The sequence below is a fragment of the Caloenas nicobarica genome, chromosome 1, assembly GCF_036013445.1.
Source record: "Caloenas nicobarica isolate bCalNic1 chromosome 1, bCalNic1.hap1, whole genome shotgun sequence".
Classification (NCBI taxonomy): domain Eukaryota; kingdom Metazoa; phylum Chordata; class Aves; order Columbiformes; family Columbidae; genus Caloenas; species Caloenas nicobarica.
Genome location: NC_088245.1, coordinates 87,958,354 through 87,981,918, shown reverse-complemented (window position 1 = coordinate 87,981,918; position 23,565 = coordinate 87,958,354). Strand labels below are relative to the sequence as shown.

At 47.4% G+C, this 23,565-nt stretch overlaps 1 protein-coding gene and 1 pseudogene across 1 annotated transcript; one reads left to right on the top strand and one right to left on the bottom strand.

The window, feature by feature from the left end:
* Positions 1–3,339: 3,339 nt before the first annotated feature.
* Positions 3,340–9,315, top strand: LOC135994613 (cystatin-B-like). The gene is made up of 3 exons (XM_065645311.1): positions 3,340–3,441; positions 7,698–7,799; positions 8,500–9,315. The coding sequence occupies exons 1-3, from the start codon at positions 3,376–3,378 to the stop codon at positions 8,626–8,628; spliced, it is 297 nt and encodes a 98-aa protein (XP_065501383.1). The 5' UTR covers positions 3,340–3,375; the 3' UTR covers positions 8,629–9,315.
* Positions 9,316–10,708: 1,393 nt separating this feature from the next.
* LOC136000537 (cystatin-A-like) lies at positions 10,709–22,503 on the bottom strand (annotated as a pseudogene).
* Positions 22,504–23,565: the final 1,062 nt, after the last annotated feature.

The window sequence follows — 23,565 nt, the reverse complement described above, 5'->3', positions numbered from 1 at the left end:
GCTGGTACTGGTTCCTCCCGACTCGCTGTTTGTCGCTCCGATGTCGCGACTGCAGGAGCTGCCATTTTTATCGGGGCGCGGTGGCTCGACGCGCTCATTCTCCCGTTTCCCGAGTAACATGCTTCTGAGCTGTGGTTGGTCGATCTGCAGTTCTCGCACCACACTCGAGTCGCTCTGCAGTCTCGACGGATATGACCCTCCCGTCCGTATGTGAAGCACTTATTACTTCTTCTCCCCTCAGTACTGCGAGGCCGGCTTCCAGCTTCCACAGCACCGGCACGGAGCGGAGCTAACGCAGCAAAGGCTTGTTCTTGAAACTGCGACTGGGCTGCTAGAGCTTGTTGCTGGGCCTGCAGGAGGTCTTTCCCTAACCTATCCATAGCTTCCACCAACATAGCCTGAGGCCCTACCGGAACCCTGCTCATTCGACCTAACATCAACTCAATCGTAGCATCTGCTGGCAACGTTATTAGAATAGACCGAGTCGCCTGATTCGCATTCTGAACTGCACACTGCCTCAATAACGCTGCTCTCATCCACTCAGGCACATCCGCCTGCTCTATGGCCGCGGTAACTCTATCTATAAATTGTGCGAAAGGCTCCTCTCTACCTTGCTTTATAGACATATAGGAAGGCGCTGGCTGTGCCGTCTTAACCTGTTCCACCGCTAGCCTCGCCGTTCGCATTGCCTCAATACACCTTTCCGGCCCCATCTGTAATTGGGCCCGTACTTCCAGGAACGGTCCTGTACCCATCAACTGCTCTACTGTAACGCCGTTCAACGGGTCATTGGGCCCCCTTCTTTGCTGCACCGATGCCTCGCAAAACCGCTGCCAGTGCGCCTGCCACAACAACAGCTGTGACTGCGTCATAATCATCCTCATGATCACCTTAAGGTCCTCCGGAACTAATACCGTACTTCCAAACACATAATTCAACATTTGCTTGGTCGGTTCACCATGCAAACCAGATTCCGATACCGTACTCCTGAGCTGAGATAACAACTTCCAGCTAATTGGACTGTACCCTGCTTGCATGTCCCCATGCTGATCCCTTTGAAACATCGCTGGAAACGCTAGAGGAGTAAAATCTCCAGCTTCTGCTGCATCTTCCATGATCCTTCTCCAGTTAAGCAACGTAGGACAACTACCCCGGTTTGATTTACCCGTTTCTACCTTTTTCTCTGGCTCCCTTGATTCGTCCCCCCTACGGCTATCTCCCTGCTCTCTTATTTCCGCTTGTCGCTTTAACTCCCCTCTTTCCGTAACTTTAACTGTTTGCCAACAAGGTGGATTAGGAACCCGACAACTACTAAACAACAAATCATTCGTCTGCGGCGGTGGTGCAGACCCCTCTGAAAAGGACGATATTCCAGCATCTAGTGGCGGAGCAGACGGCTCCATCCGACCTAACTTCTGAGACGCAACCGCCGCCAAATTTTTCTCGACCTTATGCCTCTTAATATTATTTATAACCTCACGCCACGGTTTCATTAACTCCTTCGCTGTTTTGTCCTCATCTATCACCATATCCCACAACACATCTCCTAATTTTCTCCACTCCGCTTCTTCAAATAACGACTCCGAATCCTGAAAACACCCCTTAGCTTTCCCTGTTGCTACTAGACCAGCTAGCTGTTTAACGCAACTATGATCCACCCCCCGCTTTTCTAAGAAGCTTTGCAATAAATCTAGGGCTACTTCTAAATCCATGCTACCGTTATTTATAGCCGAGCACGGTACCTCCTCCTGCGCTTTAAAGACCTCCTTGCAGCCCTCCTGTAGCCCAGTACGGCGAACTTCACTCGGTTCAGGCGTCGGAGACGATACACCGCAGCACAGTGTTCGATCGCTCTTGCCCGCCGGTCGCTGCTCCCGGCGCCGTTCCTTTCCCTATCCGCCACTCAGGTCCCTGTTTGGGCGCCAAATGCGGGGAAGAACCCCACCAGGGATTCAGACCTGAGAAGGCGGAGGAAGAAATGCAGCCGACTCAGTATGAGTGATAAAGCATACTTCAGTTTATTAATAAGTGGCACACACTTATATAGTCCCTTAGATAATTATGCCTACTAGTCATTCAATAATTGGAGAGAATACCTAAGTAGCCCAACCCCCCTTGCGGTTTCTCTGGTATGCAAGCTCCTCTTCTTCCCAGAGCTAGTCCCTCAAGGTCGTTTACTGAAACTCCTCTTTGCCTGTAAATAACCCAGATTACCCTTGGTCAGTACTTTTCCATCAGCAGTTTCTGACTCTTGCTCACCGAGGCCTACCAAGGCCTACTCATGCTGACTAGAACAAGCTTTCCTGATACAGCAGATCACTGGACCCATGCCCCTTTTCCCGTAGCCATTCCCCAACAGGGACAGAGGCAAAGAGCATTATCAGCTCCGTGGTGGGATTTCCATTGGCAAACATGGCCGATGGGCAGGGAACCATCCCAGTGAACAGCCCGATACTTCGCCTTCTGCTCACAAAGCCAGCTGAGCTCTGCCGGCCCAAAGCCCCAGCACAACATGTACTTGCTCTCCACAGAGGAGTGAGATGGTGATACCAAGGAAAAGAAATCCTTCTTCCCTGGTCTGTTTCATCCTTCCCACCATGCCCCCCTTACCAGTGCAGGAGGTTGGATCAGTATGGAATACCTGCTGTCCTTAGATGTAGGGCTATATTTACCAAATGTACCAAGGGCTGAAGGAAAGCAGGGGGAGGAAGGCAGGTTTTTGCTGTTGTTTTTCCAAGAAATCTGGGGGTGTGAATTGCAGCGAAGTTTAGCTAAAGACCTGAACGTTCAGAGTGCACTCTCACCAGGGGATTTCTCAAAGGCCGGGTGATTCACACAGCTTTTGGTTTGCTGGCTGAGAAACAGCAAAAGCAGCCCAGGAGAGGGAACGATGAACACGGCAAACGAGGGAGTTGTGTACCGGGAAACTTTGCACGTAGGCGACGGCTGCTGGAAAACACGACAGACTGGGAAAGAAAGAAGCTCATGAGAGCCCTGTCCTGACACACGCCTCTCCCAGAGGTGTCACCGCCGAGGACAGGCTGCAGACCTCCCGGGGGTCGCTCTGCCGGCAGCTTTTGTTGCACCTCTTGCTTTCAGCGTCTCTTCCTCCCGCTGGCGACCGCAGCCTGTCCTGGGGCGGGGCGCGCTCTGCCGAGCCCGGACAGGGCTGGTCCCGCCGCGCTGCGCTAAGACTTCCCCGGCCCAGGAGCGTCCCTGGGGACACCGCTGCTCCCGCCCCCCAGCTCGGGAGCCGCAAACGCCGGGTTTGAGTCACGCGTGGGGCCCGGCCCCGGCCCCGGTCCCGCCCCGCCGGCAGGCCCGGCCCCGCCTGAGCGGGAGGGCGGAGCGGGGCGGAGCGGGGCGGCTGCCATCATGTTGTGCGGGGGCGCCTCGGCGGCCCGGGCCGCCACCCGTGAGACGCAGCAGATCGCGGAGGAGGTGAGGGGGCTGCGCTGCGCCGCGGCCAGCCCGGGAGGGACCCCCGGTCTCCCGGGGCTTCTCCCGCCGGGCTGCTGGCGGTCGGAGCGGCCGGTGTGACCGGACGGCTGGGGCCTCGTCCCGGTGCAGGGGGTGGCGGGGACCCGGGCGTCGGGCCATTGCCCAGCAGCGCTGGAGGCGGAGACGCCTTTCCTCCCCGCTCGGCTCGAAAGCAGGAACAGCGACCGGGAGTGCGGTGAGCGGTTCCTGGCGCCCTCTGCCCGCTTGGCCTCGCCTGGTTTTATTGACCGCAGGCAGGGCAGGCTCGGGATTTTGGGGGGACGTTTGGGGGGATTTCGAGAGCAAGCGTGGGCCGCGTGGAGTGCTCGGGGTCAGCGCCGGTGCTCCGGCCCCGTTCCTGCTGCCGGTGTCTGTCCCAGCTACAAAAGGTGCGGGAGCTTGAGGAAGGAGCTCAGGAGGTTCTTGCAAAGTCTGAATCTTGTAGCCGCTTTTGTTGTTGGTGTTGGAGGACGAAGAAAACGTCTCCGCTGCTTCTGCTATTCCCCAAAGCAGAATTCGGCTCTACACGCTGCCAGCTCCAAACCCTGAAACTACTTCCAGGACAGTTAAATGACAGCCCATGTCAAGGAGCAGCGCGTGCTTTTGCTCTAAAAATGCCGATGTACAACTAAGTTCTTCTTTCAAAGCACGTGGTCCTGTTTCAGTCATGACTGAACTCAAGTTCCTTCTGCTTTTCGGTTTGATCAGCCAGGGTGCGTCAAGCCAGTGGAGAAAGACGAAAGACAAGCTCCCTAGACTGCAGCAGTTACTAAACATGTACAGAGCACCCAAAGGCACAGTCACTGAAATTAAAGTTTAGCTTGTAGAATCTGATGATCTTGCATTCCAAAAAAACCAAAGAGATGTGCATCTCCTCAGCCCTAACCTGAGTCTGCAGTAATGAGTACCCTACTGAGAATTGCCGAGAGAGTCATAGTAATTGTTTTGACCTGGAGAGGTCTACATGTCGTGTTAAAGATAACATGAGTGTGCAATTAGTGTTGCATATGGACTGAAAACTAGATTTGTTTTAAATCCTGAATTTCCGTTCTGTGGCGGGCTGTGGTGGTTTAGTAGTCCAAATATAAGATGAAGAGTAAAAACAAAACCCATCTGGAATCAGACGTGAAGGGAATTAACAAAAAATCTGGCATTTTCATTTAAATTACCTAAATATTTCAAAGTTTATCCAGCTTGTTTTGACTGCCAGCTTGTATTACTTTATTTAAAATACATAGAGAAACTCAAAACTGAAAGTTGCCTGTGCAGTTATATCTGTATCTGGATACGGACTGTGAAGGAAACATTCGTTTTCTTAAATCAAGGTAGACCTCTAAAATTACCTCGCTTGCTTAAAATCAAATCTTTGCAGAGATTTGTTAGAGCCTGCCAGTTTATTTGCCATAAATACATTTCCCATTCCTGCTTTTCCAGTTCTTGCCTCCATTTTACTGCTTTGTAAGAGCGACAGCGATGGCTGAGCATCCGTCAGATTCGTGGACCTGGCGAGTACTGCTGCTTGCCCAGAGCAGGTACAGCGGGAGGCAGAGCAGGACAGCTTCCCTCTGGCAGTGTCTGTGGCTCAGGAGTCCCACAGGAACGGCCTCCCCACAGCCAGGATTTCCACCCAGGCCTGTTCAGTCCTTGGCTTCTCGCTGGCACCTGTGGCAGAGGTCAGTCAGGGTGCTTTTTGAACCATCTGCTTTTCAGTAAGTGCTCTGGGAGTAAGCAAACAGGCCACGCAGAACAACAGAGAACCTTCATGGCATGATGGAATCACAGATTTTTGGGTGGGAAAGGACTGCACCTCCTGCCCAGCACAGGGTCAGCAGCCCCAGGCCACTCGGGGCTTTGTCCAGTCAGGTCTTGAAAACCTCTGTGGACAGAAACTGCACAAGTTCTCTGGGCAGGCTGCTGTACTGCCAGTGTGGCCTCATGGGAAAAGCTCTTCCTTATACCCAGTCTGAACCTCCAATTTCAATTTAGGACCATTGAGTCTCACTCTTCTGCTCCTCTGTAAAGATCCTGGCTTCTTGTAAGGACTGGAAAGCTTTTATCCAAGCCTTCTCTTCTCCAGGCTGAGCAAGCTAATTTTCTTCCTTTCCTCACAGCACGAGTGCTCCAGCCATCTGACCTCGTGGTGGCCCTCTGCTGAGCTGGCTACAGTTTATTGACATCTTTCTTGTACTGGGGGCCCAAAAGTGGACGCAGTATTCCACATGTGCTCTAACAAGCACAGTAATCGTTTGCCTCTCTCTTCTGGCGAGGCTCCTGCAGATGCAGCCCAGAATGCTGTTACCTTCGTTATCACCAGGGCACAGCGATGGCTCATGTTTGGTGCACCGTCCGCCAGGACCTCCAGATCTAGACTGACACGATGAACTAGTATGGTGGGCAGTACCGGGTCTTTCAGAGAGTATTTCTGGGCTCTCCCTCTCCGTACTGCATCAAGATGCCCATTGTCACGTGCTGCGGTGAGTCATTGTCACAATAACACCCTGACAAGCCGGCAGCCACGTGTCACCCCACGCTGCCTCCGGTCACGGAGCCCAGTGTTCGGCTTTCTGGTGGAAACACAAAATGTGCTGAGCCAGGGCAATTTGGAGACCTGAGAAACCAACCTTGCACAGCACCTAGGATTGCTAAAGGAGCACAGGACAGCATAGGGTCCGTGGGATACCTATGCCCACCCTCTCCCCTGCTGCTTAAAATTTGTAATAGTAGCTCTAGTGATGGAAACTGAAACCACTCAGGGAGGACGGAATCACTGCACTTTCTGGGGCTGCGCACTTCCTTGCATCTTCAAATGCAAAGTTGCCGAGTGCGCTTTGATTTCTATATGGAAAAAAAAAACATGTACAAAGGCATCCAAACATCATTATCGTACTTTTGATGTACTATCCATAGCCTGGAAGAAGTGTAGAGGGTATGACCTCTGAGGGATGATGTACAGTATGGCCACAGCTCTCAGCAACAGGACAATCACCGATCACCTGTCTTGGAAAGGCACCAGAGTTTAGTCCTGCGCCTTCTCAGTGGGAGGACATACCCTGTGGCAGACATTTTCTGTTCCTGCTTCACCTAGAGCACCTGAGCAGTGGCAAACTGGCACTTGTTTTCCTCCAAGGAAGCAGGTGGAGCTCAGGCAGGATAGCAAATATGTTCATTCCCCTTGAATTTAGGAAGAAGGCGAAATCCACCATGTAGCTGGAAAGAGAAAATGACTCACTGCTGGTACTGTTGCACTGGGAGTGGAGGGAGGGCTACCTAATGATGTGGTGCAGGAGGTAAGGCCTGGGTAGACCTGCGCTTGCAGCAAGGACTCCCAAGACTAATTCATATTGCCCTGATAAACGAAGCCTGAAATCTTCTGCTTCCCTGACCAAGAATTTTACCATATAGCCACAAGGTTCTAGAGAGCCAAGTGTGGGAAAGATGAGCTGCACCTCTGTGAGTTCCTGCCTCCCGCTGAGGTACTGGACAAGTTGTTCTGACTTCTTGAGCACAGGTTTTGCACTCTGGAAAGGGGGATGATAGCTCGGAAGCTTAATGGTGCAATTATTTTTTGGAAAATATTTGCAGTTTGAAAACATTCTAGATTCCAGCAGACGTGCTGGAAGAACTGTCCGATTTGTGTTGTGTTGTAGGCTTGGGTAGTTTGCTCTGAAAGCTTGATTTCTGGATGGCTGTCTGTTCTGTGATGCTGGGTCTGTAACAACTTGTTCTGAATTTGAAAAGGGAGCTAATGCTGAAGATGGGCCTTTTTCTTGTAAGAATGATAAATGTTAAAAACTTCTCTTTAAAAAGATGTATAGTCTTGTGCATGTGGGTACTGAATCACTTCCCATTTGTTGTTAGATATACAGAACAGAAAGGGAAGCTGAGACATCAATAGAGGAAATAATTTGTCAACATAAACCTTCTAGAATACCCACACAGTTCTCTGTTGGAGGCTCCAGATTCGGTGTCAGTCTATGATGACTGAATCACACCACTCTCTTGGCTTTGCTGCCTCTTTAGATTTCTCGTCTTTCTTGAACACAAAACTTAACATGATTCATTTTGATAATTTAGTAACTTGGAAAAGCAGCAGCTCTGTGTCTGGGAATTCAGCAGTAGTGACCTAAAGGGTGCAAAGGCACTCTTATAGTGTGGGCCTTAAGTCCTAAGTAACTTGAATCTTGCATCAGTCTTAAATACTCTGTTGTTTTGTTAAGGTGAAACCTCAGCTAGAAGAAAAAGAAGGGAAAACCTTTGATGTCTTCACTGCAGTGGAGTTTAAAACTCAGGTGGTTGCTGGAACAAACTACTTCATCAAGGTAGAGGACACTGGGCAATGTTGGTTGGTTGTTTTTAATTAACACGTATAATATTTGGAATGGTGGGTTTTTTTCTTTCCTTACCTAGACAGGGATGCTTATGATTTGGCCTTAATAAGAAAAAAATCTATACATTAAAAAAAAATCCACCCCCCACCTCCCAGCCCACCTCCCTGTATTACATGGAGATGAGAGTACTTCCCTGTTTTAATAATGATTTTTACTTTTCGGTTCTTTTATGAAACTTAGATTTGGGGATAATTACACATCCGTGATGCTGAGCACTAACATTGCATTAAGTGAAGTCCAGGTGTGTGAAGATACAGTGAATTGTCAAACCCGCTGTGATTCTGCCTGTAGTGATGCCACACACAAAACCAAGCACCTGTGATGAAAGCATTGAAGTGCTGCTTGTGCCAGACAAGATTAGAGCATTTTACATGTATTTAATAGATTACTCACTTCTGTGCAGCCCTGGTTCCCTAGATGTACATTCCCTGTCTCAGGCATAGGGAGCATTAACAAGCATAGAAGGATTAGAGGGTCATAAAGTCATAACTCCACAAAGTCAGAACTCTCAGTCTGGTTTTTTCTTACCACCTCTCTGCTTCTACCATCCTCAAGACACACCAGTCTGACCACCCCTCTTGCTGAAGGTTGCTGTTACTCCGTGGAACTCACAGGTTTTTATGTTTTGCAGGTCCATGTTGGCAATGATGAGTTCATGCACCTGCGGGTGTTCAGGAGCCTTCCTCACGAGAACAAGCCGCTGAGTCTCCACAGTTACCAGAGCAGCAAGACTAAGCAGGATGAACTGGCTTTTTTCTAGCAAGCTTCTGTCTTGTGCATTTTCCTGATTGGTTCTGATGTGCATTTTCTATAGGGTGCAAAATGTTGATTCCTGTGCCTACAAAGGAGCAAAGTAAATGTGTTGGGTTTTTTTTAACTTCCCGCTGGAAAACATCAGTTGCTTTTATGCCATTCCATTCCTGTGCAATATCTAAATTTTAGAGTCACACGGTTCTCCTTTCACCTACACTAACGCAAATCCAAGTAGCTGCACTGACTTCAGTGCAACATAACTGGAATACTGCGGCTGAGTCCTGTTTGTGGACTTCCCTGGTTTAGAAACTGAAAGGGGAGTGACACTGGCATTCTGTATTTGCAGCAAGGAGCGAGAGGAAAACCCAGATCTCTTCTGTGCTATTTTGCAACTGTGAATATATCTGTAGATTTAAATTGTGCTATGTATTTTCTTGGCAAAGACCTGAAGAGAGATCAGAGCCAAAGTGGTTTTGAAAGCAAGAGGAGGATTATTGTCTTTTGAAACAAACATTCCCGTGGTGATCATGTTGATCCTCTTGCAGCAGCAGGATATGATGTCCAGTAGAGGGGGTATGCGTTTAAAACCAGAACTGAACTCAGTTCTCAGTCCTAAGGAAAAGTCCTGGAAAGGAACTTAAGCTGGACAAGCATTTCTGCATTAATAACAATAAACATTTCTCTTGAATCGAAAGGGCATATTTGACTTTGAGTAGTGTTTCACTGTTCTCTTTTCTGGTTTTCAATATTGGTTATGTTGCTCAGATGTTGTTTTTTTTTTTTCCATGAGTGTTTTTCATATTCCTTATAACCTTAGGTTTATTCCAGTCTTTTAGTTAGAAATTAGAAAGGAACACCAAGGAAAATGCAGTCCCTCTGTGCTGCGTGGAGCAGGGCACCTGCTAAGAGAGGGCATGGGAAAGGCTGAGGCACTCGATGCTGCCTTTGTCTCAGCCTTTATTGGTAGGACTTGCCTTCAGGAATTTGAGGTGCCTAAGATGAGCAGGCAAGTCTGGAGAAAAGAAGACTTTCCTCAGCAGAGCTGGACCAGGCATGGGGCACACCTAAACCAGACTTAGGCAATGCCATGGGGTGTGAGGGGATGCATCCATGGATGCTGAGGGCCAGTGTCATTGCAAGGCCACACTCAAGGACCTTTGAAAGGTCATGTGCACTGGGGGAGGTTCCCCAGGACTGGAAGCAAGAAAACATCACTTCTATGTTGAAGACGGGCAAGAAGGAGAACCTGGAGCACTACAGGCTCATCAGCGTCACCTCAGTCCCTGGGAAGGCGCTGGAGCAAATGGTTCTGGAAGTCATTTCCACACATATTAAAGACAAAAAGGCAATTGGAAGTAGTCGGCATGGATTTACAAAGGGGAAGTCATGCTTCATCAACCTCATAGCCTGCTATGATTAGATATCCATCCTCTCTCAATTTGCCAAGATGTTTGTTGTTTACTTTGGTAAGGCTTTTGATGCTGTTCTCCATAACACCTCATAGATGAGCTGCTTAAGTATGTGCCAGAGAACTGGACTGCAAACTCGCTGAACTGCTGTGCTCAAAAAGTTCAGCAGCACAAGGTCCAGCCAGAGATCAGCGACCAGTGGTGTAGAATGAAGAAATGGCAAGCAGCTTTGAGAGGAGAGAGCATGGTGACCTTACCTGTGTGTTACTGGGCTTTTTGTTGCAGGTGTGCTCTGTGGGAGTGTGTAACCAGCATTGTTTAGAAGGAGCATGTTCTGTCTCCTGAATATTAAGGGGTCTTACATGCTTTTTCTCATAGCAGCCCAGAGAGTTCCCACGCAGACCCCCCCCAAACAGGGAAAAATTGGAGACCCTAAGTCTGGCTTATTATAGCACTTCCTCTGCCTGTCAGCATTTTGGAAAGAGGAGCTGAAATGCGTGTGCTCTGTCTTACAGCTCTAGTACCTCAGGTGGCACAAACAGCCTTGAATACTATTTCAGAGCCCACTTGAGCTTTAGCCAGGCAGCAGACCTAGACATGACACGCAGTAGATGAACAAATAGTTTTCAAAACTTATTTTATTTCCGTGCATTTACTGACACAGGTAGAATCCACACACATATTGCAGAAGTGAGGCACCATTCCTCATTGTCTCTCAGAAGTAGGTCAGAGGATCATCTCTGGTTTTCCCGGTCTGAAAACTGACAAGGCTGGGACAGTCGTTCTCAGCAGGGAGGCCCTGAAACACCCTTAAGTGGACATAGTTGTCATCAGAATCTTGGACCTAGAAACCAAAACAGTGGGAAAGTGAGGATCATGGGTGAAGCAGGTTCAAACAACAGGAAGAATATCTTTGCTCAGGAGCTGAATTTTAGGTTTCTCTCCCCTTTTACTTCAACAGCTCTTAACCCATCTGGATAGTAACTAAGTGGTGCTGGAAACTCTATACACCTGTAGAGAACTGTAATAAAAACCTTCAGACTCATGCAAATGGAAAATGGGCAGCACTGCTGGAGTGTGGAAGCACCAGCAGGCACAACGGGAGAAAGGTTTGCAGGGCACCCTATTCAGGTCACAAAGATCCCAGCACATCAGCTGACAGCTTCTCCGGACACTCAGAGTAGGAAACAAGAGACACTGAGTAAATTTTAATGACTCAGGGCTGGGGCAAGGTGCAGAGACAGTGTCATCTCCCAGAAGGCACAGAAAGATCTAGCCACAGCCAGCACACGGTCCTAAGAAACCTGAAAGCCAGGATCTCTTGTCTGCAGAATTACTGCAAACACATCGGTGCCTGAACAGACAACTTGACACATCCTGGTGCCTCTCAGAGTAGGGCGAGTGGCTGAAATAAATAATTTTTAAAATAAACTCACCTTCCCCTCCAGCAAGTCCTCCCACTAAAGCTTGCTACTACAGAGCTGTGCATGATTTCATACATACAGAGCCAAGCACAAGTTTTCTCGCTGTTTGAGGCATTAAGGGAAAGTTTAATGCCTTAGGCTCCAGGAGGTTTTTGCATGCCTTCTGGAGGCTGCACTGTTTCTCTTGGTCTGGATTATATCTCATCTGTAAGTCTGTTGGTAAAATTTAGCAATGTGGAGAATTCAGAAGGATAAAAGAAAACAATCTTGTGAAAGAGGTCATTCCAGCTACCGCTAAAGTGAATAACTGCTTCCTGCCACTTGCAAGATTGGGAAAACGAGACCCATCATCAGTTTTCAGTGCTATAAAATGGATTTCTTCCAAGTTCACTAACATGTCAGTCTTTATTTCCGAGTAGTTTGCTCATGAGGCTCAGCATGGACAGCAAACAAGTATCTTATATTGCCTGAGTCAGCAACAGGATGGCAGTAAGTGAAGAAATGCAATTAGACGTGACTTCTGGTTTCACTGCAGCCTTCCTGTAAATTGTTACTCTGTATCACTCAGTACCTTGTCCACAAAGCGAAAGCGCATCTCAGAGGAGCTAGGGAAGGATAAACGCCATTTATGTAAGTAAGACTTGCATTAGCCATAGAATACGTACTCGGTCAGTACAATCCCCTGGTGCCCAGAGAGCAGAAATAACTGTTCAAGAGTTGTTTTAGCAGTGTCTGTCCTTCCTGGGATCAACTAAGTATGAGAAACTTAGAGCAAATGCTCATAATGTCTCTGCAGAACTACTAAATCCCAAACCGACTCTTGTCGAGGGAGCACATCCTACCAGGTGTAAGTCTGTGCACATGTGCGGTTCAGATACAGCAATCGCATCCAGTGTTTGCTCTGCTGCCAGAAAGCCAGCCTGCCACTAAGCAGTGCTTTCCGGCCTTCACTTGCAAAATAGGCCCAGCAATTACTTGGAATCATTTGAGCTGATAAGGCAATCTACAGTCTTTGACTGTGATGATCCTAAGAAAGTTATCATTCACATCCGAAGCAGCACAGTGCATGTTTTATAAGTTTCTATGTTCCTGTTGTACAGTAGCGCCAAACAGAAGAGTTTTATAAGCACCTGGAGATAGTCCGTAACTCTATTAGTCACATCAGATGGTTTTCTACTACAAAGCACTCCTTCCTATAACATATACAAACCTTAATAAAGTAGTTTGTCCCAGCAACCACCTGAGTCCTATATACTATGGCTTTAAAGATTTCACATGTCTTGTTTACTCTGCTTTCAAATTGTGGCTTCACCTGTAAAAAGAAAGGGAAGAATGGTTGGCAGGTTCATATTTAGGCTCTACTTTCACAGCTACCACTGTAATTTTCATCCTTTCAAACACACACCCTTAATGAAGTAAACGCCGGAGCCCCAAAATAATTCCATTCACACCAAGACCCCCCAGCCCTCTTTCCTAGCATTGCCTCCAGCATTCTTTAAAATCCTGTTAGAGTTCCTAGCTGATTTCCCCCCAACCCAAAAGCTGTCCAGTTAAACTGTCTCCTGCTCGGTATAGGGAAACAGCTACCTGCTGCCCTTTTAATTTGTTGTCAAAGGAGCAAAGTACCACACCATGCTCCACAGCATGTCAACCACACTGTCACACAGAGGTGCCAGTCAGCCCCCCTCACCTGGAACACCTGCGCCCACACCAGCTGGCCTAGGAGGCTGCAGCCCCGTTTTGTTTTGCAGCCTCAGAGCTGCACTCCATCTGGTTTTCTTTAAGGACTTGAAATAAGCAGGGTTATTTGAGAGCATCAAGACAACCACCTGATCAAGTAGCTCCTGTAAGTTATTCTAGTGCTGGCGGAAGGCCTACGGCTAAAGCTATAATTTAAACTAAGTAGGCCCTTCAGCATCTAGAACCATGTAACATACAAACAACTGTAATAGTTACAGTGGTCAAGGACTAAACTCAGTACTTCCACCTCCGAAAGTGGAAGTACGGCCTTTAAATTGTGAGCCAGAAATCAACTCCAGACCTGCATAAACATAATCAGTCTTTCACTATGTAGCAGCTGCAGGTAATGTAGTTCCAGAACAGACAACGCTCTGTACTGGCAGCATTCACACTCACAGCTCAGGTAGATGTGTTTATGCACAGTATCCACTTTAAGCCCTGTGGATCTTAAAAATATGCACAGCTCAGACACCTACAGACCGTTCACATACATATTTTAAATAATTTTTTTTAAAGTGTAACAGCTTTTCCTGAAACAAACAAAGTGTAGGGCAAGTTTGAAGTTCAGCAGCAATCACAGTGGTACCGTGTCCTCTCAGAGATGAGGTATGGGTATAATTACAAGGCAGAAAGGGCAGGGAGGTAGTGGAAGTCTGGCCAGGTGTCTGAGGCATCATAATAATGTAATAATAGTGTAATAGTGGTTTACTCTAGACATTGGCATCCAATGACAGGAATTCCCTACAGAAGGGCAGTGAATGTAACCCAACAACTCCTTTCTGTCATCTAGAAAGCATAAACCATCTTTTGCAGGCTGGGTAACAGCCTCACCTCTGCATGTGATGCCCATGCCATCAAGGCAACAAAGAAAACTTTGTGGTGGTGTCTACTGCAGGCCACCCAATCAAGGGGATCCTGCTGACAAAGCCTGCTCACTCCAGCTACAGGAGTCATTGCACTCACAGGCTCTTGTTTTGCTGGGGGATTTCAACCACCTGACATCTGCTGGGAAAGTCACACAGTGAGCTGTAGGCAATCCAAGAGACTCCTGGAGTGCATTGAGGATAACTTCCTAAGCCAGGTAACAGACAGCCCTACCAGGGGAGATGCGATACCGGACCCGATAGTCACTAACGAGAGTGAGCTAATTGGTGACATCAAGACTGGAGGCAGCCTGGGCTGCAGTGATCATGTGTACATGGAGTTCACAGTCCCGAGGGATGTGGGATGGCTGAAGAGTAAAGTCAGGACACTGAATTTTAGGAAAGCCAACTTGCAGTTCTTCAAGGAGCTGGTCAGCAGGACCCCCTGGGAAACTGCCCTGTCGTGGTTGAGACGGACAAATGACATAGACCAAGTTCTTCCAGGATGAAAGTAGTAGATGCCATTTATTGCCACAAGTGCATTTTTATACAGTTTTACCAATTCTCTTCACTATTGGTTACAAGTTACAGCAGTAACATCTCATTGGCTAATTTTGCTATCATCAATGTTACTCTTCTGCTCTCATCTCTCTCACGGGTACACCTTAATATCTCCAGATACTCCTTTACTCCCATCTCTCTCACGAGTAGGCCTTAATATCTTCAAGCCTGATCTCTGTTCCCATGCCCTCTGTCAGGGAATCCACGGACCCATCGTAGTCCTCCACACTGTCCTCAGGGACAAGGGAGCAGAACACAGCTGGCAGATCTTTAAGAACGCTTTCCATAGAAACAAGAGATCTCTCGATCCCCAGGTGTAAGAGTATAGGGACACTGCCCCGCTGTGCAGAGATGGGGTCAGGAAGGCCAAGGCACAGCTGGAGCTGAACTTGGCAAGAGACACAAAGAATAACAAGAAGGGCTTCTGCACGTCAGCCAGATAAGGAAAGTCAAAGAAAGTGTGTCCCCCCTGATGAGCAAGACTGGCAAACTGGTAACAACAAACAAGGAGAAGGCCGACGTACTCAACAACTTCTTTGCCTCAGTCTTCACTGGTAAGCTCTCTGCCCACACTTCCCGAGTAGATGAACTGCAAGAAGGGGACTGGGGAACAAAGTCCCTCCCACTGTAAGAGAAGACCAGGCTTGTGACCAGTTGAGGGACCTGAACATACATCAATCTATGGGACCTGGTGAGATGCATCCCAGAGTCCTGAGGGAACTGGCTGATGTAGTTGCCAAGCCACTCTCCATGATATTTGAGAAGTCATGGCAGTCAGGTGAAGTCCCTGGTGGCTGGAAAAATGGAAATATTGCACCCATTTTTAAAAAGCATGGAAAAGAGGACCCCGGGAACTACCGACTTCTCGGCCTCACCTCTGTGCCTGGAAAGATCATGCGACAGATCCTCCTAGAAGCTGTGCTAAGGCATATGGAGGACAAGGAGGTGATTCAGGACAGCCAGCGTGGCTTCACCAAGGGCAAGTCCCACCTGACCAGCCTAGTGGCCTTCCATGGTGGAGTGACTACCTCACTGAACAAAGGAAGGGCTACGGATGTCGTCTATCTGGACTTCTGTAAAGCTTTTGACGTGGTCCCTCACAACATCCTTCCCTCTATGTTGGAGAGGTATGGATTTGATGGGTGGACTGTTCAGTGGATGAGGAATTGGCAAGATGATTGCATCCAGAGAGTGGTGGTCAAAGGCCCAGTGTCTGGATGGACACTGGTGAAAAGTGGTGTCCCTCAGCGATCCGCACTGGGACCAGTAACTCTTTAACATCATCATCAATGACACAGACAGTGAGACTGAGTACACCCTCAGCAAGTTCACGGATGACACCAAGCTGAGTGGTGCAGTTGACACGCCTGAGGCACAGGATGCCATCCAAAGGGAGCTGGACAAGCTTGAGAAGTGAGCCCATATGATCCTCATGAGGTTCAACGAGGCCAAGTGCAAGGTCCCGCACCTGGATTGAGGCAACCCCTGGTATCAATACAGGCTGGGGGATGAAGGGATTGAGAACAGCCCTGCAGAGAAGGCCTTGGGGGATACTGGTGGATGAAAGATTGGACATGAGCTGGCAATGTGCGCTTGCAGCTCAGAAGGCCGATTGTATCTTGGGCTGCATCAAAAGCAGCATGGCCGGCAGGTTCTGGGAGGGGATTCTGCCCCTCGCCTCCACTCTGGTGAGACCCCACCTGGAGTCCTGTGTCCAGCTCTGGAGCCCTCAGTACAGCAAAGACATGGACCTGTTGGAGAGGGGCCAGAGGAGGCCACAACAATCATCAGAAGGGTGGAACAGCTCTCCTGTGAGGAAAGGCTGAGAGAGTCGGGGTTGTTCAGCCTGGAGAAGAGAAGGTTCCAGGGAGACCTTATTGCAGCCTTTCAGTACTTAAAAGGGGCCGATAAGAAGGATAGGGACAGACTTTTTAGCAGGGCCTCTTGCGACAGGACAAGGGGTAATGGTTTTAAACCAAAGGAGGGGAGATTCAGACTAGACACGAGGAAGACATTTTTTACAGTGACAGTGGTGAAACACCGGCACAAGTTGCCCAGAGGTGGCAGATGCCCCATCCCTGGAGACATTCCAGGCCAGGCTGGACGGGGCTCTGAGCAACCTGATCTAGTTGAAGATGTCCCTGCTAATTGCCAGGTGGTTGGATTAGGTGACCTTTGAAGGTCCCTTCCAACCCAAACTATTGTACGATTCCATGCCGATGGCCCGAGGCAGGGCAGAGGCATCCAGCAGCCCAGCAGAGGAGCGCAGCGTCACTCAGGAGCCTGCTCAGGCAGCCCCTGGGAGGGGCCAGCAGCGTGTCAGGGCTTCTCACCACTCACCTGTTCCACAGAAACACACAGAATTACTTGGCTTTCTCAGCACATACACCTACAGCTGGCTGCCACTCCCAGGGCATTCCCTCCCAGCAGGCGAGGCCCAGAAATTGCCCTAGAAACATCCAGATCCACTATGTCCAGATAGCCAGAAATGATCATCTTACTCAGGCTCTTCATAAACTCTTACTCTGCTCTTCTTCCCAGCAGCTTCCGTGGGTTTTCTATCCCAGGGGAGCAATAGCAATACTTTTAGCTCGGGAGCTGCTAAATCCAGCAAACCAAGGAAAGTTCAATTTCCAACCTGCTCCAGCAGGCTGGGTCTGAGGGCTCCTAGGATGATCCTAAGCGGCATTTTTTGGTACATATTATTTCTCCCTCAGAACAAAACCAGGCCAGTTCTCTCCCTTTTTACCATCTCTCCCATCCTCTGGCCACTACATCCCCCACTTGTTATTTATGGACAGAGCCTTCAGTAAAATCAGGCAGGCAGACAGCTCCTTAATCCTCAGATGGAAAAATGTAAGATTCCTAAGCTCTTATCTAGCAGCTCCTTAAACCCAAAACCTTCCTCCATTTTAGGCAACAGCTGCGTAACAAGGAGACTGAATAAATAACATGCCCCAGCTCACTGACTATAGACAAGGCACAGGTATAATCCAAAGAGCAGAACAGATGTTGGGCATCCCAAGGTCTGCAGATGCTCTTCACAACTTCACTCAAATCACATGAATTGCTCCTCTGCTTTGCAGAGCATAAAATCCCACAGAATTGCATTATGAAAGGGTGACACTGTTATCTGGTGGGAAACACAGATAAGGTTTGTCTCCCTAAGAATATTTTGCTTAGAGAACTATACCGAAGGCTCTGTGGAAGGGAAAGACAAGGGGGAGTTCTCTCTCCTGCTCTCAGCACAAGGCAGAGATTTTACCTTGCGGAAAACAAAGAGCAATGAAATAATTTGTTTTCATTTTCTTGAAGTTACAGAGAATGGATGAACACCAAAATTAAGATTGCCCTCTTCTGGAATCACCACAAATACTTTACAAAAACAAACAAAAGAATTTGGAAGACAACAGCGGGCTTGAGCTAGCCTCAGCATGTTATCTTTCCTGGTGACTGAGAACGCCCAGCGTCATGACAGTGAGCTTATTCTAAAGAACAGTAATGGAGATCATATCTGTATTGTGATTGAAGTGTATTTTGCAATTGCTTTATTTTGCTAAGAGGAACCTAAATCAGAAACCTCATGTAACACCAAATAAGTCTGATATTAAACATTATACCCTCCATGTGTGGAATATCTAAAAGAACCTGGTCAGAGAATACTGACTCTGGCATCAGCCTCCGCAGCCCCTTTACAGATCTCTCCTGGTGGCTCAGCCCAGCTCACCTTAGCCTGGTTTTATCATTGCCTGGTCTCAGCCTGCAAGCTCACGGGAGACGCGGATTGGTACTTGTCCTGGTTTTGGCTGGGATAGAGTTAATTTTCTACCCAGTAGCTGGTACATGGTGCTGTGTTTTGGATTTAGTATGAGAACAGCATTGACAATACACTGATGTTTTAGCTGTTCTTAAGTAGCCAAGGACTTTTCAGCTCCTGTGCCAGGTGCACAAGAAGCTGAGAGGGCACACAGCCAGGACAGGTGACCCAAGCTGCCCAAAGGGACATTTGACACTATATGACGTCATGCTCAGCATACAGTTTGGGCAAAGCTGGCTGGAGGAACTGCTGCTTGGGGACAGACTAAGCATCAACCACCAGCTGGCGAGCAATTGTATTGTCCATCACTCATCTTGTATATTCTTTTATCTTTGGGGTTTTTTTCTCTTCTGCTGCCTTAGTAAACTCAACCTCAACTCAATTGCAAACCAGGGGGTTTACTTTTTTTCCCTCTTTCTCCCTCCCATCCTACTGCACAGAAGGGGGAAGCAAGTGGCTGCATGGTGCTTAGTTGCCAGCTGGGGATAAACCATGCCAGTGCTGGTGCAAACTCTGTCCTCTGTGGCGCAGCAAAGGAGGGACATGGGAACCCTGCACACACAGGAGTGTGCAGCAGTATTGGCCAACATGTTCAGCCCCACGACTTCCTATTTTTGTTTCCTCAAGGAGGGTTTAAGTTCAGCTTTCTGCAGTTGCCAAAGGGGGTAGAGCCCATCTTTCAGAGCTGGGAGGGTGAAGGGGATTAGTCGGGTGGGTAAGAACACAAGATGGGAGACACAAAAGCAGCTTTCCCATGCCATGGTGTCCCCCTCTGGCTTCTCGGGATGCACTTTATACCCTTGGAAGAGCTGCTGCACTGCAGGGCTCTAGAGGATCTGCAGAGGTGCTGTTTACAGAGCTACTTCCAGGACAGGAAGTGATTTACCCATAGCCTCGTGCTGTATATATCTTGTTTTAGTGCCTACTACCACATGGTTTGTACCATCCATGACCTTCAGTGAGGAATTAATTCTACCAGGTACAATCTTCTCCCTGCAAATACACCACCTTTAATTTCAAACAAGCAGCCTCAATGCTGGCATAGTAGAGTTGGCCTTCCAGCTGCACCCAAATGTTAACTGGAGGTAGCCAGCTATGGTTATGGACAAGGATGAGACAGAGAAGTGCCTTGTCTCAGTCTTACTGGCACACTGCCTATGCAGAATGCTGAGAAATACTGGCTGGCAATCAAAGGGATTCCCATTTTCCGCACAAGCTTCTTCAGTTTAAATGCTGGTTCAAAATCACCACCTGGTCTCCCAGCCTTTGCACAAGCTTCAAGACTCGACCCTTTGCACACAGAGACTTTATCTTTTGATAGGCTGCAACTCACCTTGTCAACAATTTCCTGCACTTTTGGAGTAGCAGGCTTGGTCTCAGATAAGCCCCCAGGCACTGGCATCATAGTGGCAGGAAACTTCTCCGAAGTGATGGTGGTTCTGAAGAGGGAAGTTCAGCGCAGTCTGAGCAGAGTCACCAGACATCTCGTACATATACATATACATGTGTCATGGAATCATGTGACTTGTAACATATGGAACGTACCATTACTGAACTAGAGAATGAGAAAAACAGGGAAAACGGGGAAAAACTATGTAAAGCACTGAAAGTAATACTAAATGTAAGAAGCACTTTAAAAAATCTTAAGTGCATGTAGTAAATCTGAAGTGTATATAGTCTTCATGTTAATAAGAAAAGCCAGCAACAGCCTCCAGCCACCCACATCTTAAGATAGTTGGTTTGGGCTGAAACCAGAACCTCTTGCTTCTCCACCCATGTGCAGATGACTAGTCTGTGTGTTAAGGAAGTGGATCAAAATCACATCCAGTGTTTCCCAACACTATTCAAGATCAGAAGCAAGCAGGCAGTGATTTCCTGGTGCAGATCCCATTCAACTTAAAATTGCATTGTCTCCATATCCTTCAAAGCGGGAAACAGAGGCGTTTTACTTTCAATGACTTTCCTTCCCTCTGCCCGACCAGACAGGTGCCAAGGTAAACACCAAAACCAGAAGGGGAAAAAATAAATCCTAGGTTCAGGTAAGTACTGCAAATAAGTTATTTCTGCTTCTTTCCTATCAAACCTAGAGTTGTATTCAAGCAAGCAGAATAACAACTGAATATGAAGTACCATTTACTTTTTTGTTGCAACTCCAGTGCCAGTTTCCTGGAAGACAAAGTACGATCCCTTGTACTACAGTAGTTGTGTGTGCACAATAGCTGTTCTAATTTCAAGGTACTTGTATATCACACACTGCTAAAATATCTAACATGCAGAGTATATAGTCAGAAGTATTCATTCTGCAGTTAGAGTTGAACAGACAACATAGTCACGTTCCTGACCATATACGAATGTTCACAGCTCAAAACACACGCAACCTACTGAGGAAAGACCAGCAACTGTTAGCAGCCCGACCTGGTAAGGGAGAGCTAACACTTCAAGACCACAAAAAAACCTGCTTCCCTTCAGTATTCCTGCCATCTCCCTCCTCCAGCAAATGGGAGGAATGTTGTTCCAGAGAGGTAGCAACAGACCAGACAATTTTTAGTCCCTAGGGATGACTACATGGGAGGGGGTGAAATGACAATACGTGCAGCACACAGGCAACAGGCATTTCTGCTGGAATCAGCACAAGGAATTAGCTAGAAACAAGCCTGTTCACAGGCACAGAGATGGTGACTGTGTAGCGCAGATTTATCAGTGTCGTAACTAGCCTACTGACGCTCCTCACAGATGACAAGTGATGCAATAGACAGCGTGGCGCCTTGAGATAACATCTTTCTGAAGAATAACGTCCCCAGTTCTTGGGAATAAAGGGAATGGGAGGTGTTAAAGCTAGAAGTCTGCCATTTTCTCCAAATTCAGCACTCCAGATGCAGAGTTCCTCACAGCTCAATTCGTGGAGTTAAGAACAATTCAAGCTGAAGAGCTCGCACTCCTTTTGCACAAGACCCTGCTGATTCACTCAAATGCTCATCATCTGCCGCCACGTTGCTACCATGCCTCCTATTCACACGGCAGGACAGATGAGCTGACTGGAAGAGCCAGCTCACCTTACTGAAGCCAGAATTCACAGAATGCATCCAATAATCATACAGCACTAGTGCTAAACCCAGATATTTTATAAACTCCTCCACTCACCAGGATGCAGATCTCACTAACTCCTGTGGCAAGAGATGTTGCTAAGATCCCCGAAACAGCATTACCCCTCTGGAGAACTCTGGCTTCTGATTAGTAAGAAATACCCAGAGGAGCAAGTCTAGGAGGGTTAAGTTGTAATCTTTAGAAAACTCTAGGTATGAAACTAAAGACGTTAATGTCATGCGGAAATCATTCATGGGACTCCATATTTCTGGGTTTGCTGTTTTTTTTACTTCAAAACATAAGAACTTTTTTCCCCCTAGACTGCACAGAGTTGTGCAGAAGGGAAGGAATATTAACACCCATTGTCAGCAAGCTGATGCTAGAGTTTACACAGGCAAATCAGTCTGTTCTCTTTCTGTGGGAGTGCTAATGGCTGTTCCAAACCCCAGTGATATTTGTAAGACTGGGATCCAGCACTCATCCTGCATACATAGTTCATGAAGTCACCTTGAAATGCTGATGTTTCACAGACCTGCTGTCAAAGATAATCAGTGGCAACAGACTGTCCCAGGCAACCCTCATCTACACCTCTCTCCATTTAAGCTTTGCATGTAATCAAAACAGCATTTGGCCGCTGCCTTGACAAGAGCAGCCATCCCCGTGCCTTTCAAAATGCTGGTCTGCAAAAAAGGTTTCCCCTCCTGCTACCCACCCTGATTTCAAAATCACAGATGAGGCATGATGCTAGAATGGACAGGCGTCAGCATACACAGAGGTTTTACCTGCCTGCGTTTAGTATGGCCCACAGCTCACACTAATGCTGCTTACCTACCATCGCAAACCATCCCACTTCACAGGCGGCTCTTAATTCCTCAATAAATGGCAAAGCCTTTTTCTCCTTCCCCGTGCTCCAGATCATGGCATGCAATTCCAGTGACTCACCTTAATGTTCCAGCAAGTTCAACAGCAGGATTCAAACAGCCTCTGATTCATGTAGCTTGCCGTGAGCTGAAAGAGATAGTCCTCTGTGTTCAGAGCAAACTCAATAGGAGTGATTCAACCTCTTAGTGCAACCTTCTGTATACAATCTGCAAACACCTGAGGAGGGCATGTTTGGGACTTGGAACTGTCTACTGTCTTCTTCTGGTGTCAGAAGCTTTTCATATACAGGTGTGTATAGATCTACTTGTTTGGCCTTATATTCAAATGAAAAATGGTGCTACGTTGGGGTTTGGTCCTTTTTCTTTTTACAGAGTTTTCTCATAACAAATGCTAAGCTGGGCTACTGTAAAAAAATAAAGAAAAATCTGCATATGTATCACATCCATTTCACAGGTCATTTTTCACAGCATCTGCTTAAGTGAAGAAGTTTTCTCACAACAGCTGAGCAAACATCTGGATGGATAGAGGACAGCGATTAATTATCATTACAGTCTCTAATTTCTACAGAAATACAAGATTAATTATTTCAAGACTATTGAAGTTGACTCTATACACACTGGCAGGCTTGTATCATACAATTGGCTTAAAAGGAGAATTCATCTCCACAGTTTTAGATCCAGGCCCTGGAGATAACAAATATTTTAGACACCTATATTAGAGGTCAGTATTAGAGCACCAGCTTTGAAATCAAAACTAACTGTTCTCAGCATCCCATCAGTGGACCTTCTCCTGTGAAAATTAGGTTATAGCAACTCAGCCCACAGTTCTGAGCAGTATTTGATTTCCACTTTGAGGATAAACAATTATAAGAATTTAACAGTTGAAGAACAAACATGTTTGCTGCTTTCAGACTTGCAGAAAAACAATGAGTGCTCCAACTGCAGTAAAGTTCTGCTTAGAGTAGTTGCAGTACTTTGGGAAAAACAGAAAACCAACAAAGTTTGAACATTAGGACTTACACCCTCAAAGACTTCAAATATATTTCTGCCTCATTCTCAAAGAAAAGTGAGACTAAATGACTCTGCTGCCTAAAAATAAAGGCCGAGAAGGAAAGTATTGGACAAACAACTATAAAACAGATGATGTTGCATAGAACTTTGCCAG

Bases quoted from the DNA above. Each gene is read 5' to 3' on its own strand.
- LOC135994613 (XM_065645311.1), top strand. From the start codon at position 3,376: ATGTTGTGCGGGGGCGCCTCGGCGGCCCGGGCCGCCACCCGTGAGACG. The intron at 3,442-7,697 runs GTGAGGGGGCTG...TGTTTTGTTAAG, and splicing joins CGCAGCAGATCGCGGAGGAG to GTGAAACCTCAGCTAGAAGA. The intron at 7,800-8,499 runs GTAGAGGACACT...TATGTTTTGCAG, and splicing joins GAACAAACTACTTCATCAAG to GTCCATGTTGGCAATGATGA.